The sequence below is a fragment of the Apteryx rowi genome, unplaced genomic scaffold (genome assembly GCF_003343035.1).
Source record: "Apteryx rowi isolate R43461 unplaced genomic scaffold, aptRow1 scaffold_106, whole genome shotgun sequence".
NCBI lineage: Eukaryota > Metazoa > Chordata > Aves > Apterygiformes > Apterygidae > Apteryx > Apteryx rowi.
Window position 1 is genome coordinate 1,191,119 of NW_020447264.1, and position 19,968 is coordinate 1,211,086.

At 44.5% G+C, this 19,968-nt stretch overlaps 1 protein-coding gene across 1 annotated transcript in view; it reads right to left on the minus strand.

Annotated features, from left to right (window-relative positions):
• Positions 1 to 805: 805 nt before the first annotated feature.
• The window catches only part of ADGRB1 (adhesion G protein-coupled receptor B1), a 206,051-nt gene continuing 186,888 nt past the window's right edge, over positions 806 to 19,968 (minus strand). The window contains exons 28-31 of the mRNA XM_026069494.1: positions 16,892 to 17,571; positions 15,818 to 15,853; positions 14,226 to 14,330; positions 806 to 1,011 (exon numbers count right to left, since the gene is read on the minus strand). Coding sequence (XP_025925279.1) covers positions 814 to 1,011; positions 14,226 to 14,330; positions 15,818 to 15,853; positions 16,892 to 17,571 — 1,019 coding nt within the window. The 3' untranslated portion in view covers positions 806 to 813. The remainder of the gene's footprint in view (positions 1,012 to 14,225; positions 14,331 to 15,817; positions 15,854 to 16,891; positions 17,572 to 19,968) is intronic.

Here is a 19,968-nt window from a genome sequence, read left to right on the forward strand (position 1 = left end):
TGCGTGTGCCCCAGAGCGACGAGGGGGAGAAGCCCCACCTTACCTCTCGGATGGGCTACGGGTGTCGCGTCTGTCACCGTCACGTCCCCAGGGCGCCCCGCGAGCTGGCCCGCACGGTGGTGCCGGCGCGTCCCGTGTTGGGCGGCGCGGAGGACGCTTCTCGGCCGTGGTGCCCAGCGGCTGGGCCCGCCCCCGTTCCCGTCTTCTCGGCTGCGGCGGGGCGGGCGGGCAAAGATCGGCTCGCGTGCTCTTGAGCCCGTGCTGTGCAAGGGACATCCCGGATCGGGCAAGGATGCGTTTCTCCCGGGACCTATGGCTGGAGAGCATCCCGGTGAAGCTCCTGCTGGGTTCACCTCCGTCTTCTCCTTGCAGCCAAAACCTGTCTTCGTGGCCCTGGTGCCACGCGGTCCCACCGGCCGCTGCGCCGCGCCTCCCCTGCTGCAGAGCAGGGCTCCTCGTGCCAGCGCCCTCCGTCGCGGGCCACCACGGCCTCCGCACGGGGCGATTCCTGGCAGCCCTCCCCGCCCTCTGCCTCCTCCTCGCTCTTTTCCAGGCGCGCTCCCTCTCCAGTCCTACCTGGGAAAGATCGTGTTGGTCTGAACCTACAGCTACTATATTCTATAAAGTAATATTCCCCCTCTCTGCTGAGAACAATACAAAAGTTACTGCGTTTTACCAAAGGTTTCAAAAGAAACCAAACACTTCTCTCACTCGGTTTCGATTTAATTTAATCATTTTTTTTTTTTTTAATTTGTGTGTGTTTGTTTGTTTGCTTGTTTTCCGGAAAAAAAAGTCCCTTTCTCTCTTTTCCGCTCAGACCTCCGTCTGAAGGTCAATAATGTCTTGTCCCACCAGAGGGATGGTGGCCCCTGTTTTCTCCCACTCTACAGTTTTTAGTTCTAAGGGAGACTGTGCCACAGGTTCCATGTCCTTTTTAACCCATGATGGTGGAGACTGGACTTTCCTGATTCCTTCCCAGGGTCTCTTGTTTGGTGTCTGCTGTTTCTCTTGCTGCAGGAAGAAGAAGGGGTAAAAAGGGAGAAAGAGAAAGAGAGAAAGAAAGAGAGAAAGAGGTTAGTGCCTGTGCAACAAATACTTTTTTTTTTTACCTCTCAGGCTTCTTTACTTTTATATTAAAGGGAGATTTTCCCATGAAACCCCTGGTGCAAGAAAAACAGGGGTTTCAGTGAAAATTGCATTTGGTGTGTAAATTGTCTATTTTCAGGACGAAAAGAATTTTTTTTTCATTGCTGCCTCTAACGCCCAATGCCTAGATATTTCAGCTTTCAGATGATGTTTTGCTGCTTGCATTTCCCCTGAAAAATTGAAAACAACTATGAGAATTTAATTCTTTTTCCTATTTCTACAGAAAAGTCCCACAAGGAAATCTAGATTATGAGGAGATCTTTTTAAAGGTACATTGACTGTATCGATGCAAATATATTCATCATGTAACACAGCTATTTATAGGCTATGAAATTACAGCAAAAGACAGTAACTAATTTGCTGGTAAACCCATCCTAATTGAAGAGCTGGATCGTCAACTCCGAAATGGAAAGAATTTCCATCAACTGCAAATCAAGCCTTCAAGGCTCTATCGACTGCTGTTAGCCTAGCTTGCCGCCAGCGTAGTGCCACGGATATCAAGTCAGAGAACACCTTTCAATGTTTCTGCCAGTAGGCACCGAGATAAGACACAGGGGAGAGCTGGGACCTTGTAAAACGAGTGTATCCTTAAGTGCATATGTGAAGGGTATTCCATGCAAAGATTTTAAATGAGTTGTTCCACTAAGCTTCTCCCCGCCACCAAGTGTGATGCTTTTCACAGTTAATTATCCCCACAAAATGCTCAAACTCTGAGTGAGAAAAGGCTCCCTGCATGTGACAGCAGCACAAAGTTCTCCTGAACCACCCGCCAAGGGAAAAGTGAAGGCTAACCGAGAGGGGAGGCAGGGATGGTGGGTTGCACCGAGGAAGATGAGGAGAGACAACCTCTCAGGAGAAGGTGAGGAGACACACATGCAGGTCACATGCAGCCCAGGTTGCTCCACAGCTTCGTGCTAGTGCTCAAAGGTAGTGACCAAGGGGAGATGGAGCCACCCGCCGGACTGCAGTGTCATAATTGTGCTTTTACTGTAGGATGCTGCAGAGATAGCTGCAGCCATCTAAGAAGCCTAGACATCCAGCTGCCACGTGCTAATCCTCCTGCCTTGGGTCATACTCCTTCCCCTTCCTAACAAAGAGACTTGGTAAGTTTGTGATTTATCCTGTCTCCACACTGCAATGCTGATTGGAAAGGCATTGTTTCTGCTGGGATGGCTTTTGGCACACCACCAAAACCACAACTTGAAGATGCCCCTACACTCCCCCATCTGGCACCTGCCCACAGGGAGAAGGCTCTGGGTGAAGCGGTTGGGTGGCCAGATAGCAGCCAATGCAGGAAACAGGTAAACCTGGTCCTCTCTCCAACAGGAAGTGTAAACATTCTCAAATTATTTCCATTTTAACTCAGAATGAGAAAAATAACTTTTAAAAATGCCTAGGAAAGAGAATTGTTTAAAAAAAAACAAGTTTTGGAAAAGTATTGTTCAGAAAAATGCAAAACACTTTGGTACTTGAATTCTGCAGCTGCAGTATTCATTAAACTCCACAACATGGAGCTTTTCTTATGCTGTTGGTATTATTCTTACATTATTCCATGATGTAGCACAATGCTGATTACTAATAATAGGACGGAAAAGGTAATAAAACTGTTGATTTATTCCATTATCTATTTTAGATGTTATTAAAGAACCACTGTTACTAAGAACTGAAACCTTTTCATTCCTATGTGTTTTAACACACAGGTTTTAACACCTATGTGTTTTAATGAAACAAGGTTGAGGCTTCCTAAAGTGAAACTTTACCTATGGTGCTTTTACAGGCCATTTGTCTGTCGTGAAATGATATAACAAAAATGCACACATAAAGACAAAAGCACAAGTAGAGCAAAAACTGAAATGGAATTAAAAGTCATCCAATAGGAAAAAAAATAAGCAGCTCAGTCAGAGCAGACACTTTCAATGACAAATATTTTGTTTTCTCCCACAATTGCTGTGGTACCACAAGCCACATTTTTCAAAGTTAGCAATGGCCAAGGCTATATTATTCAACAGAAGGATGAACAAATGATCATATGAGTGAAGTTCATAAATAATTCCATCTCTTCTCTCAAATGAAAGTCCTTCTTTGATGACATTATTTACGGCCACCTTCAGCATCAGATCATTCTATTTCCAACCAATTTTTCTTTTAATAGTCCCTTGATACCACCACAGCCCTGACCTTCAGTATCTCCTTCATGGTGTGAAGATGCACCCAGCTGGGATCGTGTACACTGAATGTGATTAGCAACCTCATCATCATTCCTACAAAGGGCTCCTTTTCAGCTACTGATTGATAGCAGATGCAATTCCATGTAGAGAAGGGAAATTGGGAAAAAAAATAATTATGAGTTCATATCTACAAAAATGGCCTCTAATCAGACCTGTCACTAAGGAACAAGACCTAAGTGTTGCAATAATTATTCTATAGTGATATAAAACGGACATTAAACATCAGGAATTGTTAAGAAAGGAAAATAGAATAAAACAAAAAACATCATTATGCCAATGTATAACCCCACTCTGAGCCTGCATCTTGCATATTATGTGCAGCCCCACCCTCGGTCTTGCTCTCTCAAAAAAGGATATAGTGGAAATGGTAAAGACAAAGGTGGCAAGTATACAGCCATGAACAAGTTACGTCACATATTCTGTATGAGGAATGATTATATCCACTAAGACTTTCCAGCCTTGAAAAGAGACCATGAACGGATTTGATAAAGGTCTATAAAACCCAGAGTGGCCTGTTGACGGTAGGAACTGACTACTGATGGTAGGGATTGTCTCTTCCAACACAAGAGCTACAAGGCATGACAAGACACAAGCAGCACCGGCACAGAACGAACCCAAGGGATCAGTCCTGCACACAGTGCTCAGCTGAATTGTGCGACACCTTTCTACAGCACTCTGTTGATGCTTAAAATTGCTAGAATTACAGAAAGTATCTGGAGAAGCTCACAAAAGAAAAAGTCCATTCAGTACTACAAAAGAAAATGACATCATTCTGTTAAGGGCATCTCTGAGGACAAATCACTGATTGGGCAAGATCTTTTTGAGGATGCACCACTATATGCTTGTCCTGTTCTTTTATTTTCCCTAGCCACTTTAGTTTCCACAAGGGAGAAGAGGCAGAGCTAGAACGGCCTTCGGTTTGACCTGGTATGGTTGTTTCTCAGTTGCCAATTTCTCAGTTCCACCTGCACATAAGGAAAAACTTCTTTACTGTGAGAGTAACAGCACTGGAACAGGTTGCCCAGAGAGATGTGGAGTCTCCATCCTTGGAGATATTCAAAAGCCATCTGGACACGGTCCTTGGCAACCTGTTGTAGGTGACCCTGCTGAGCAGGGGGGTTGGACTAGATGATCTCCAGAGGTCCCTTCCAACCTCAACCCTTCTGTGATTCTGTGAGATGGGTTTAGTGACTTCAAAGATGTGATATGGGTAGAAGACGGAGTCTCAGGAGATCAGCAAATGAAGAGGGGAGGCTTGCTTCTAGTTTCCCAGTTAACACAAAACAATTTAACTTTTCTAGTGATGCTATGAGTGGAGAAACTACCCTACCCATCAGCTATCTCACAACACATGCTGGCAGCTCACAGAGCCGTGCACATACAGCTGAACACTACACACTTGTACAGAAGGACTCAGAGCCCTGCCGGATCTCTGCGAAGGACTGAGTAGGTTAAATGTAATCAGCCGAACTGAGTTCTGGCAAGGACGTTGGGAGGTAAAAGAAAATCTTTTCTTCTTGGCAAGGGGCACCCTGGGAATCAGTGGCTCGTTCCAGGAAACAGTGCTCTTTTTCTTTCCCTCCATATGGAAAAGGTTTGGATTGGGTCTCGGCCACTTGAACAGCATATAGAAAATGGCCACCAGGCTCATGCTTCAGCTCTGGCATTGTCTTCTGGCCTTGCTGTGGGGTCTCAGCGGTCCTTGTGGGCAGGAGAAAAAGCTTAGCTACGCACAGAAAAGAAGAAAAACCTGAAGAGAGGGTTGTGTAATCCAACTGTAAAAGGCGCTGGTGCTGGCCCGGGGCCTGGCGCCTCGGAGACAGCCAGGAATAGGCTGAGACGGAAGCTGAAAGCCGCGGAGGCTGCTCTGCCAATAATTCAAAGGGACAGAACCATTACTCTGGGCCGACACATTCCTGGGCTCGTCAAGGCGGGGGGGAACGTTTATCAGTTCCTGCCTGGTGCCAGGGTGGCTGCACAGACTTCTTTATCGGACGGGTGAGAGGATGGGGGGATGTCCAAGCCCAAGGCTGGGGTAAAACCTGCTGTGCACTTGCAGTGAGGGCCAGCCGGAGACCTTCATTATCCTTGTGGCACTTGGAGTTTCTCTTGTTCACCGCTTGCATTTTGGCTGCACATCTTAAAGGTGAGAGAAAGGATTTTTGGATAAAAGGCATTTCAGAGGCCGTGTCAATGCAGCCCCCCAAATTCCTAACCAAGACAGAGGCAAAAGACTGAGACAATCTACACAGCCACCTCCATCTAAAGATAGTTCTGGCAGACCTCAACGAGTCACCCATGCTGAATGCAAAGTGGCTACGGAAAGGTGACAGGCAGCAGTGCATCRAGGCACCTCTCCACACATTGGCTGCCTCTGAGGGTCTTGCTACGGTACCGGTCTTCGCTTCATCCACTGAGGGCTGAAGAGAACCCTCAAGGATCTTGCTGCGATTCTTTTTTGCTTAGGAGCTGCATCACTGTWTTGCACAAATATAGGATGGGAGATTGATTGGCTACTGTAAGACAGTGCTTTCATTTCACACTTTGGTCAAAAGCAATTAAAGGTGAAAGCTGCTAAGATGCACCTCCTTGTTTTGCCTCTTTTTTTTTTTTTAATACCCAAATTTTATGGTTACTCTTAACAACCTCAGGAGGAATTCAGTGCTTTTTACAGAGCACTCTGGGATAGCACTAGACCCAGGTACTCACACGCTGTTTTCATTGCCTCTAGCGTCAACTTGAAGGATATTTCATGACCCAAATGGTCTCTCCCCACGATACTGATGACTGTAAGACCTGAATGAAGTTATTCAGACTTTATACTGGGGAATCTGAAAGATAAATGTGGCTCATGTGTTCTAATTCATCTTTGGATCAATGTTGACAAAAAGTGATTAGAAATAGGAAAGTTGCCCTGTTTCTCCACAAAATGAAGTTTCCCTTCCTTTGTAACAAGTTGTATCTGTAGCTCCTTCATTTTATGTTACAGAACTTTAAAGATATTATTTTTGTTAATTTAAGAGAAAAGCAGTATAAAAGGAAGCAACTGACTTTTTACTCAGATTTTCATTTTGGAAAAAAACAACCCAAAAACACAGGGGTTTCAACTTGCAGTGATGGAAATCTGTTAGGAAACTTGAATTATACACTCTCTAGAATATTAAAAAGAATATATCTTCTGCTTCTGTATCCTCTGAAGATCAGGTAGCCTAAGCTGTAGGGATTGCTGCAACCCAAAGTCCTGTGAGACCCTGAACAGATGAAAGTGAACAAGCAGTGAATCAGGCACAGGTAAGAAGATCTTTCATAAAGGAAAAAAGTGGATCCTAGGAACAGCAGTCAGCAAATTCAGGCATGTCAGCACTAGGAGGCACTCTGACATCCAGGAACCTCTTTTTTAGTTTTTTCCTCATTCCTTCACCCACCTGCAAAGCCTGGCTGTTCTGGGACACAAGGACCAGTTCTTAGCACCTTCTCTATTCTCACTGCCTTTCACAGAGCATTTGACCACAGCACTTACTGGTCAAGGCCCTTGTTCTCTTGAATTGGGTAATTTCTTCTTCTACTGTCACAGAAGATTATTCTTAACCAGATTTAGGAACTGGCAGCTTCTGTGGAGTTGAGATAGGTGCTGTCCTCTGAGGGCCCAATCCAGACAGGTAGGTATATTTACTGCCTTCTTAGTTAGAAGGTATTTTTGAAAATCTGGAACAGTCCCTTGCCTGATGCTTGCAAAGAAAGCCAGCGGTTCCCCCAGAATTAGGAACAGGCTATTCTCCAGGCTATTCTCATGGTTAATACAGCTAATTAACATACTGTCCTTTTTGGACAATGACTGTGGACTAGTGAGGAGACCACTCCACTTGGTGGACATGGAGAACTGGGTGTTCCCCAAATTGCTAGAAGTATTCAAGGCTCCCTCATGAGGCAACCAGGGACTCCATGAGGGGACGGAGAGCACCCAACGTGTGATTTTTTCTAGAGTCCTTTGGTTAACCAGTCTGAACAATCTTTTATATCCCTGCTAACCTGGTTATCCTGCTGTGCAAATCTACCATGGTTTCATGCATCCAGATCTCTTGTGAGTCTCCTTAAATGCTTGGAAATTGGAACCTTAAAAACAGGAAGTGGGCATGGTAAATTCTCTTAATAACTGAGTGGCGAGAATTGCGACCATGGGTCTGAGAAGTAGGAAAATGAGCTGCAAACTGCTGGTGGCCACTGCCTGGTTTATGGAGTAGATGATTGCTGGTTGACATCAAAAGGCAAGGCAGGAACTGACTGCTAACGCAGAGGATACTGAGAATAAGACGATCTCTCTGAGAAATACTGAGTAACTGATGACTGATACTTGGGACACTGAGTATCAGACGATCTACAGGAGGAGCTGAACAGCTGACTGATGGTATATGGAACACTGGATAGCTAACAGATGGTTTATGTCTGAATCAATTAATATTTCACGGAATTTTCATAACAGAATTTATTGTAGTAATTATTACATTTTATGTAGCATTCCCTATAAAAGATATTCTAATTCATCTTTTAACAGTTGTCAATTACCAAAGCTTTTAAAAAGTGCAGAGTATTAAAAGCATGGCACAAAAGAGAGACCCTAGCAGTAAGTGGAGTTTCCTTTGCAGAAGGACACACAGCCAATGGTCATATGAACACAGTCTCTTGATTTTCAAATTCCTCACTGAGGAACAGGCCTGTATTTGTCACAACAACCGCCCTCTGAGCTCCCGCACCCCCAGCCTCAGCTCATGCAAACAAGGGCTGTTTCCATGGATGAAAGTGGAATTCTCCCACCCTGGAGCACGGCTGCCTGCTCCTGAGCCAGATAGCAAAAGGCCAGGTAGTCAGCAAACAAATGGATTAGTTCTGTCACACAGCAGAATACGCCAGGGAGACAAACAGCTCCAACTAATAATTAGCTACAGCAGCCCATTCCTTGGGAAGATCTGAAAAACCTATAGAGAATTTAAACTTAGAGTGGGGAGAAAGAGGAGTTTCTCTTAGTACCTTTGATGAGCTTCAGACACAAATACACTGCTTTTCTGACGGTGCAAGCAATGGGCTGGCAGCCACAACTAAAACATAAGGCAAGGAGCTACAAAGTAGGGGCTTTTCAGCCTTCCCCATGATGGAATTCACATGCTCCAACTCTATTTGGCTTCTTTAGGATGTGATCAATATTCCTTTTTTCTTGCTACTCTGGTAGCTGCCAAAGCAAGTTTTGGTGGAATGGGTATATTCTCCTGGTGTCTGAAGAGGAAGGCTAAGAAAATTGAAGACTTGAGAAGAGGACAGGGAGTCATTAAGCCAGAAAGACTGTCTAAAAGGAAATAGGGAGAAGTTGTGGAATGGCAGTAATCCTGTACTCCTTGTTATAGAATATATTTATAATTTAGATGCTAACTGCTAAAAATGACAGAGAAATATGTTTTCCTACTGGGTTTTGGAGCAAGTGCTCGGCCAGGACTAAGAGAAAGAGGACACCGGATTTGAGAACCCTCTTAGAGCTGAGCTACAGAACAAGTCCAGAGGCCTGTAGGTGAGCTCCAGTACAGGGCTCCAACCAAAGCAAAATCCATTCAAGCTGCAGAGAGCCGAAATGCGCTAGAGTAATCAGCAAGAATAGGCAAACCACAGAAATTTGCAGAGCTCTGTTACATATGGCTTTGGCTGACCTTGGCACAAGTAAAGAGCTGCTGTTTGAAACAAATGCAAAGCTAGACGCCAGCAAAGAGAGGAAGAGAGAGGAATATGTATGTGATTCAAACTCCTCTAATGGAGCTGGATCAAAGGATTCCTACCAAGAGAGAAGGCAGGAGTGTCACTTTCACTGTTTTCAAAGCTGGCGCTAAGCATAGAAGAAACAAAGCCCTCACTTACCTTAAAGGCTGCAAAGCCTCCACTTTCAAGCCATGCTGTTGCAAAGCATGGAGACCCCTCCTGATGCCTGGTGCAAGCACGGGAATCTAATTAGCAATTAACTTACAGGGAGGAGCAATGCTGGAGATGCTCTACGCTGACAATACAGATCTGTGCAGGAGAATTCACCCTGTGTGGTACAAAGTAGCCTGAAAACAGCTCTCCACCATCCTGCTTTAATGTGGACAGCTCTCAGCTGAAAGGGTAAAGAACTTGGGAAGGGTATGTATTTAGGGGGAAGCGGGGGAAAATGCATATTTGAGTCTATAGACGGTAAGACAAAAAGCAGACTTTTGAATGGAGAAACAAACTTGCAGCAAGGTTGCCAGTTAATGGATTTTTCTAGTAATCAGGATGCAGGTGACTAAAGAACAACTCAAAATGATGGGAGTGCCTGAGAAGGAAGTCACTACCAACCTGACACTTCACCATGTGGCCATTTGGGCAGGGAAATGTGCCATAAAGCTGCTATAAAGAGATACATGAAGATCCTGATGGCTTTGATGAATTCAAACTGGTTGAGTCTCAGCCTAGACTGAGGGGGGAGCGAAGGGCCCAGTTATTGGAACAGGCTGGGGGAAACCATTCACTCCTTCTTACTTGAATCTTAAAAGTGAAGGCTTGGTGGATCCCAGATGCAAAGAGAGCTTTTAACTATTTTAATCACTTAGGATGTGCGGTGGCAGTTTTTCTTTTTTTATGCAAATCCTGCTGTGATTGTCTCCAAGCCTTTGGTCCCCTCCATGCTTCCCAGCTCAAAAAAACTGTCCAGGGAATAAACATTCAGATTTATCAGAAGCTTCAGAAATGACAACTCAGTTTTCTGCTCAGGTTCCCAGTTTGGTCTGGGATAAACTGAAAGACCCACAGTGTGCTATTTCCATACATGGGCTGGCTGCAGGCTGGCTGCAAGGCAGCTGAGAGGAAAAGGAGCAAAGTGCACCCAGCTGTTCCTGAGACTACTCTTTTTAGATTCAATGTCCCTGCAGGGGGAATAGTCTGGTTTAACAGAAGCAAAGGAATCTTGTTGTCCTTCCTTGCAAAGGAATCTTGCCTACAACCTTGTAACTTCTCTTTGAGTTATTGGCACATTTTTCAAACATCATCCCCTTCTTCCTTGCCTCATCTGAACTTGAAGACAGCAAGAGATGGGAAATTTACTGTAGGCCATGGTAAGGTCTTCCAGAGGTCTGTTGCTGCATTAAAAATCTGCATCTTATTTCCAGCCTGACATCTTCAACTTGTAGTCATCAGAACTTGCTGTATTTCAATCTGCTAATATTAACCATTCCCTAGCACTGAAAAGTTAGCTTTGGGTGACAGTACCTACATCCCTGATTAGTTCCTACAGGCAGAAGTGCGTGAGACCCATTCATGTATCAAAATAACAGCAGCAAACACTGACGCCAAAATGTTTCTTAGGATTGCTTTAAATACGGTCAAGTTTCAGACTCAGTCTGCATTTCAGGTAGTCCCGTTCTCCTAATTACCTACCTCCAACTACTGTCTTGGCAACATTGCTCATTAGTAAGTTGATGACAGGCCAGTTGATGGCAGTGGGGACACACAAATCTCGGCGGGATCTGGATTAGGCTCCTGGTCTCTACCGCAGACTCTTTAAGGGCCTACGTGCATCTGCCAGAAGCAGTGTGGGTTCTGCAGCCAGTCTGCAGAATCATATGGATCATATGTTTGCTTCAGTAGTTTGATGAACTGATTGCCTCTCAGGGGCAAGGGAGGAGAGAGGTCCCAGGGAAGGATTCCCTGGCCTCTGGGTGAGGGGAAAGCAAAATTCTTCTAAAGACCTGCTCCATATCTGTAGGAGCAGAGACAAGGGGGTGACAAGAGTGCTTTCACACACTTGCACAACTGCAGGCTGGTGGCTCACTATGAACGCTTCCCAACACTTGGCACTACAGGAGCTCACTGCAGAGCACCAGATGCTCCTTTCTTCAAGCAACAAGCTGTTTCCCCAGCTGGGCTTTGGGAGCAGCACACTCAAGGCACTCACGGCTTTTGGCTGCCTTTGCAGGGGTCCTTCTTACACTGATAATACCTTTCAGGTGAGGGAGGCAGAATGGCTGAAGCACACAGGAGTCCCTAGTTCCGCTTTCAACTCTGCCAATAATTATTCTGGGATGGTGAGCGAAGGGCAGTCTTTATCTTTAAAGTGTACACAGCAGTAATACTTACCTGAAGTTTAAATGTGTCAGGATACTTGGAGGGGAGGAATATCTACAAAGAATTGATGGTATAAACCTTCAGATCTTTTCTGGAGTTTCCCTAAAAATGGTGTTTTACCACTGAAGCTGAAGAAGTTCTAGCCAGTAACCACATATGACGTAGTTGGTACTCTCTTGGTGCTTTCTGCAAATCTGACAGTGCAGTAGTTCATCTGACAGGAACTGCACATCCAGCATGATGAGATAATCAGTTTTGGACAGTGCACATGAGTACAGAGAGGACTAGCATTTACAACAAAAACAAAAAACAAATCAACCCTAAATATAGCCAGCAGCATTCCTAGAAATTCCCAAAGGAATCCTCTCCTTAGCCGACATTTGGTCTAAGTCTCAGCAGCAGCTTTCTGACCTTAGAGTTGACAGAGGATAGAGGAATTGCAAGAAGATTAGGAAAAACATCATAACTTGGAAAGAWTGTAGGACAATGGGACATGCTGCCTGGAGAGGCTGGGAAACTGCCAGGGCTGGAGACAGTCTTGATAGCTTGACTTTGTGGCTATCAGTCAGGGGTTGCTTATTTGAAAATGAAATCAAAGATACAGCATGGCAGGCAGATGGACTAGACCCAGTAGAGATCCCTTCTGCTTTATGATAGTATGTGTGAAAGGTTCAAGGGTTCCAGGATCCTTATGACCTTGTTCATGCCCACAAGGCCAGGAATTTCCTACTGGTGAAACAATGTGTTTGGAGTCATGCGTCATGGAAAGGTTTGGGACTGGTCTACAGTGTTCTTCAATGCAAAATATAAGTCAGACTTACGCTAACGTTAGTTTTATCACTTCCACCAGAAGAAACACTCCATCGTTTTATAACCTAAACATGCACAAAAGAGAAACATTTCTTTTGTTGTTACTTTAATATCTAATATCTCCAGTTTGCTCTCTCAGGGAAAACTGAAGGTAGGACATGACTTCCAGCCAGGTCTTTCATGGCAAATGGCAACAAAAAGAGAGAAAAAAGACTTTTTTTTTTTTACTTTTTTTACTGCCTTGAATGCTGCTAAACCAACACCCACTAATGACCTCCCAATACTGATCTTTGCAAGCTCCCCTTCCTGGATTACATCCAAGAAAAGATCACAACTTGAAAAAGAATCAGTGAATATTGAAAGGCCACCTTCACAGCTTCCTTCCAGCAATTCAAAGCTCTTTGATGATGACACTAGCAACTTTAATTCTAGATAGATTTGGATCCTACTCTGAAATGCCCAAGACATCTCAACCTATAAAACCCTCCTGGAAACATACCACAGATTAGCATTTACATGGTATTTAGGCACTTCTGATTTTACACCTATGTCATACCTAAATAATAGAAAAAAAAGAAGAGAGATGAAACTCAGTGAAACATATGGGGTTTCTGGATCAACATATACTTCTTTGGTCTGAACTACTTTGCTAGATTTGCTTTTCCTTTCATTCTACAACACTGGTCAGCCCACAAAAACACCTTGCTATGCACAGTAAAAGTAAAGTCTGCTCAGACCACAGCCCTAGGGCTCAGCACAACTATGCTGTGAGATCTAAATGGAGACCAAAGGCTCCACTAGGGCCCTCCTTCCACTGAGAACCCAGTTAAACCCCTTACTCAATAACCCTCCAAACTCTGGTCTTGTCTCTAAGGGAATCCTATCAAAATAAGCCCTGGAAGTGCCTCTTTGGCCATGCTGCAGGAGACTCAGAACTGGATCCAACTTCGCTGGCAGATAAACTGAGAGTGTTAAAAATAGCAGCACCCTGTTCTTCTCAGTGAGGGCAGGCACAGTCCAAGTTTCATTTCATCCTGCCATCCTGACTCTGTTGCTTGATTTTTCCCTTCCGCTGGAGTAGACGCAACTCCTTGCAAGCTTTTGGCACCTGCTCAGCAAGCATAACAGGCTGAGACATCACAAAGGTGCCATCAGTCTGCCGTTCCTTATTTGTGTTATCCACATCACTAACTCCACAGGTTCTTGGCATCTGTGTCTAGTACCAAATCTCTGCCCCTCTGAAAGGCTGCAAGATCTTTCCCTTGGTTTGCTGCCCTCAAAATCTCTTACTGCCCTGGAAAACTTCTCCTGCCCAGTAAAGTCACATAGTGAGCAGCTGCCACAAACACTGTCATCTCCCTTTAACTAGCATTCAGTCCTCAGGAAGTGCTGCCACCACCACACCTTAAATCCCATTGCTGTGACTTTCCTAAATAGCTAATGCCTCTCATTGCCACCTTGGTCTCTAACTCAGCTCTTGCAGATGGGATAGGAAGTGCTTGTTATCCTCACCCTCCGCCCTCTTTCATTTCACCTAGATTTCTTCAAGGTTGTTCTGATTTCCAGTTCCTAGCTAAGAATGGATGGACTCAGCACTCAGAAGAGACTTGAACAGGGATGTAAAGAATAGACTTTGACATGAGGAACAGACACAGACAAAGAGAAAGCGGACTCTGTTCACCATGAAATGACATGAGGACAGATATTCTCCCTCTGGGCTGCTAGCCACTCTGTAGATGAGCTACTGGTACCTCTGTGACTCTCCATGTCCTGTGTGGTGCACATGTGCTTGTTGCAACATGCATGGACAAAAACTCAAGGAGTTTGGTGACGGCTTCTAAGCCTTCCTGCTTCTCAGTCCTTGTGATCCTACTGGCACTAGATGGCTCTAGGAGGTGGTGGTTCTGGAGGTGTGTGACTAACCTTGCTGTCAGTTGCTGGAGACTCCTTCTCCTTCTCTGCGTGCTGCAGTTTTCTGTTCAGATCTTGGAACATGTCTTGGTGACGTTTTCTTGTGTGCATGATTTTCTGAAGCAAACACAAGGGCCATAGGTCAGCAACCCCTTTCCAACTACATGGAATCAACATCTCCTCCTCAAAACAAAATACTTATTTTCTTACAACCTAATTCTGTCTCCCTGCATGCACAGCCTACCTAAACCAGCTCCAAAGGTCACTGAGGACCCAGCGTAACACTTCCTTGAGTTTCAGGATGAGACGGAGGGAGAAAGTGGGACAAGTCTGACTTTTGACCTTACAGTTCTCCTACACCTGCACTTGTGAACTGTAATATTTGTGCTTGACTTGCAATGGTCTAKCAAGTTGACCTTGGAAGCTTTGCTGACTTTCCCTAAATGATACTTGACCCCATGCTCACTCTCTTTGCAGATTGCCTCCCTTGCAAATGTGTTCAGAGCTCGCCTGGGCATGCAGAATTTGGGGACAAGAAGTTCCATTAGAAACTATCCCACAAACTATCTCACAATTTCCTTTTCTTGTATTTTGGCCCTTCTATATTTCACTTCTACCCTCTACTGCCCAGAAGGAGAGGCAGGACCAATTTTTGTAGGGACTTCCCTTTGCATGTAAGAACATGATGAAGATGGTTTTCTTGTACTCTACCAAGTGCTATATAACTGGAGAAGGTGGCTCTGATGTTCTGGGACCAACACAAAATATCAGCTTAGATGTACCCAGAGTGCCTCAGTTTCAGATCAAGCTCACAACCCTGAGCTCTGAAGCTAGCCTAGTGACCCTAGCATTAAGGCAACTCCTTGTGGGCTTTAATATGACACCTTGTTTTGGAGGAAGACAGCAGCTTTGAAGGAAAAAGCAGTAAAGGATGCTATTAGATTCAGGAGATCTGCGCTAGCTGCCAGTAGCCCCATGGACCCTCTGTGTGGGATTGGCATTTCTCTTTCGAAACTTTGCACTCTGTACCTCAGCTATGAGGACAGACATTTCTCCATGTGCACAAGGTAGACAGATACTTCTTTCTCTTGAGCAGATTCTGTGAGGTTCATTACTGGGTGTGAGGCACTAGGGTTGATAATGAGTTGTGATGGTGGGGACATATTAGCAGCCTTTTTTTTTAAGCAAAAGAGCTTGGGCACAAAAGATATGGCATTTTAGCCCACCAAGCAAATGACGTACTGTGCTTCCCAGGCAGGAATGTGGTCTAGCTAGCTGTAGTACTCTATCAGCTCATAAGCATTTTGCTGACAGAGGAGACTGTTTACAGGCCTTGTGCAAACCTGTTTAGGCCAAATGTTTACAGAGCAGCTACTGCTCAATCAATTAAGCACGAACCAATGTAAATCACCCATTTATTTAGCCACACAGGGTAAGCCTTACTAGGCAGCCAGCACAACTCTTTCCACCCACCATTTCATACCCTTGAAGTAGCTCTTTGGCAAAGGCAGCATTCCTGCAAAGCTGTTAGAGAGAAAAGAAAGGAGCATTTCTCTTTCTCACCCTGCCCCCCAATAAACACATTCAAAAAAAGAAGTACTCACCTCAAAATCTAGCTCTGCATACCGGGATTTCCGCCTCTGGGGATTCAAAACAAAAAGAGAGATGGCTGAATATTAGTGATGCTGGTGGCTGTGCACAGACTGAACCACACAGTAGATATAGAACAGGAAGGGTGTCACTCCCGTTCCTTCTTCCTGAACCTTTAATGTGTTTCTCTGGCTCTTCATGATGGAAAGGACCAGCCAATTAGAGGGATCTCAGGTATTACCCACTGGGTGAAGCGGAAATGGCTATTACTGATGAAAAACACTGAGCCTCAGGGAGGGCTGGACATGGGCGCATGTCAGCACGGGAATTAGTCTGATTCAAGCCCCTGCCTTAGTGATGAGTTTGCAGGTGATTCACAGAATGGGAAGCAAAAAGCAGCAACACAGAGTGGCTCTGTCAGCTGTTCTGCTGAAACGTTTGAGCACCAAGCAGCAATGATTGAACAGCAGTGGCTGAGAACTGCTTTCTGACAAAAGGCAAAAAAAAAAAGGCCAGATTCTGAGAAAGTGCAAAAACTAATATGGACATCAGTGTAAGATCTACAGACTTGAGAGAATTGCTAATATATGTAATAAGTTATCATAAGTCAGAAGAAGAGGACCGTATTTATGCAAAACATCTGATATCTCTTTGATGCTAAGAGAGTAGTGGGGCGTGCCTTATGGACATTTTAGACCTGTGATCACTAAGATTTTCTCATTTGTATCACGACTGAAATCATCAAAATGGGAAACAGAGGCAGAGGATGGAAGGAGAGAAGGTAATGCAAGCCATGCATTAAAATTGATAGGTGTTTGACAAGCTAAAATTTTGGTTTAACTTTGCATTGACTGTAGGGCTAAAGAGAGTTCACCATGCAATGGAATATGGCTGTGGAAGCCATGACATATTTTAACCATTAAATTACAAATTCAAATCACCTGCCAGGGTCCCCTCATGATATTATAATATTGGCATTGCCCAGTAGCCTGCATTTAGCCTAAGGTTCTTCTCATATCTGGTGTGGCCCATGCTGAGGGCAGGACATCATCCAGGGCTGAGAAGAAGGCAGTAATTCACATGCTCACCTCCAAGGAGCTCATGGAGAGGGTGGAGACGGTCTCACTCTTGGACACCACACCTGAGTTCCCTGAGTCGCCTGTGTCACACAGGCTGTTGGGAATCTGTGCCTCATTGGAGATATTCTGTGGAGGCAGCTGCTGCTGCTGTTGTATCATGGGGGAAGCTTGCACCTCACTACACGTCATGGTTACAGGCTCCCGTGGGGGACTCTTGACAACAAAGCCCGGGTCAGTTGCCATACTGAGGTGGATGAGCCGTGTCTGGGGCATCTGATCAATATTGATGCTATATTTGCTCTCATCCTTGGGTGGTTTGGCCCGTAAAGTAGATGTGTTGGTAGGCAGAATTACGTAGCTGGTGTCCAGCGTTTGCTCTTGTGCCCGGGAGAGTTCTGAGTCCAGCTTCTTGAAGATGTCCCCATCACAGATGTAGATAGACTTGGGTGGCTGGTTCTTGTCCTTCTTCAAGGTCAGTGTGTGATTGCTGAATTCATTCAGGTTGATGGCCCCCAGGTAGTGAGGTGAGCCTTGAAGATGCATCTTGGAGACATTGGCTGGAAGACTGTTAAAGTTTGATGACCCCTTCTGGTGATTGAGTTTCAATTTCTCTTCATCCTGCAGTGATGGGCGCTTCAGTGTTCCTGTGATGGTTGAGGTCCTGCAGGTGGTGATGTCTTTATTCAGCACTAGGGGGACAGACAAGCATCCTTAGCACCTTGCCTAAGCTTTTATTAACACATCAGTAGACCCACCACAGCCACAGCATGCTAGCATGTTCCCTTGGCCCTCTCAGACAGAGGCAATCGTGGCAGAACAGTATCTTATCTTGGATTTTTAATCCAGGCTGCTGAAGGGAAAGCTAAAGCTAGGGAGGTAACTACTTTCCCATTTTGAGAGAATTCTTAGTGCTTCAGATTTCCCATCCCAAATCATGACTAAAACACTAAAACTCCAAACTTGGCCAACAGATATCATCACACTGATATAGGATCTTGAAAAGCAAATACAAATATATGTATGTATATATATATTTAGCATATATAGTGTGTATATATATATATATTATTGGCCTAGAAATGATGAGCAGGACTTTTAAATAAAAAGGTTGCTCTCATGTCAAAAATGATTTTGGTTCAGAAATGCAGCATTAACAACAATTACAAAATGCCAATGCTTTTTTTTTTTTTTTTTTTAATTTGCTGAACTGCTTCAGGTTGATCTTTTCCCAGGAAGAGTTTCAGGGTCAATGAAGTAGTATTTCAAGACAAAAGCATATTTTGTTGAAAGTTTCTAACTAGCTCTCCTGAAAGCTTATGTTCCAGTAATCACGCCAAGCTTTTGTGAGAGTTAATTATTTACTGTTTCTCAATTTGCCTTGAGGACAAAAAAGGAGTTCCATGAACATTCCTTAATAGCAGAAGAAAACCTTAATCTGAGGATGGGGTGAACATGCCAACTAGGAGGTACATACAAGACACATAGACACTCATTCCCACACAATACTGTCCATAACAAAACATCCGTTCCCTTTCTAGGTGTAAGAATCTATTGTTCAGTTGATTTCTGGCTGCAACAAAGACCTTCCAGGACTAATGACATCAGCCTTGATGTCTCCAGGGAAGAGAAATCCCAGAACAGATTTTGGGGCAGGGAGAAAGTGATATGGGACCAAATGCTACTTACCCAGCATTTCAGCATAGGAGAAATAAATGCATCTTCCCCTTTCTCCCTCCTCAGAAAAAAAAGAAAAATCAGGTTCTTTTTACTTATTTTTTCCCAGTGGAGCATGAGGATAACCTGACATTATTCAGCTGCTCCACCTGTGACAGAGGCAGCACATGGCACAGGTATCCCATTGGACTGAGGGCACTGCTGCTTTCCTGACAATTCCTAGCAGGAGGGATGGGTGGTGGAAGAACAAAGGTCCCATCAAAGACTACAGAGAAGGCAAGGCAAAATTATAGGGAGACCAAATGAAATAAAAGATCTTTAAAAAAGCTCTGAAAGCTAAACATGCTGGGTGCAACTATGGCAGCCACAGTTATCTTGACATTGCTAGAGGACATGTCAAGATAAATCAGAGCATTACCGTCTCTTCCTACCATATACTGCAGGGAGATGTTAGTGAACTCTAACCCTTAGCCTGGTATTGTCAGTAAGGTTTATTGATTCAGGCTCTTCTCCATGTTCACGTCAGCTGCATGAAGTAAGTTTGGAGATGTAGCAATCCTAGTAATCTCCAAACATGGAGCAGAGTGAGCTTCCACCAAATTGTAGACATGCTTTCAACACTGTGCCATGGACCAAATTCTACCAGGGAATCCAACTGAAAAGGTTATGAGTGGTATCAGGCACATCTCCAATCTGTCATAAGATGAGAGCTGGTGTTTCCAGGAGAAATCATGGCCAGAAACCAATAGACGGAATTATATTTTTTATTAAACAAAGAAGCAAAATGTATAGGAATTCCCTTGCTGCACCATATAGAATGGTCTCCAAAATAGTGTTGACTATTAATAACCTGGCTTGAGATAGTGGCACAGAGTGACAGCACTTTATCAAAGGTGGTTTATCTCTTCAGGCAGACATCAAAAAACAAATAAATTGTATAGTTGTGCTGGAAAAGGAAGTGAGGTCTAGGTTTTTAGCAAGGTGCTGATCCAGGGTCTTCTGCCCTGCGGTCATGTGAAATCAGTCAGCTCCTTCCTTTCCTCTGGGAAGCTTGATTCAGGAGCAAGAAACTCAGTAGCAGATCCAGAAAGGTTCCTGCATTGCAGGAGCCTGATGTCTGCCTTGGTTTTCAGGGCTTGTGCTCACCAGTACCACAAACTGGACTGCTGTCTGTGCAGCTGGTTTTGTTCCCCAATAACCAGCCTGGATGCATGTTTGCTGAGCATGTGTTCAAGTCAGACCTGGTCTCATGTGCATGTCTTTCATGCACGATTTTTTGGAACTGAGGTCCTCAGTGTCAAAAAGGAAGGAGAAAGACAAACGAGAAGAGGAAAACAGCTAGAAATACAATTAGAGAGTGTGAGACAGAGAAACAGAGAGAAAAAAAATGGAGAGACCCTCAAAAGAGATAA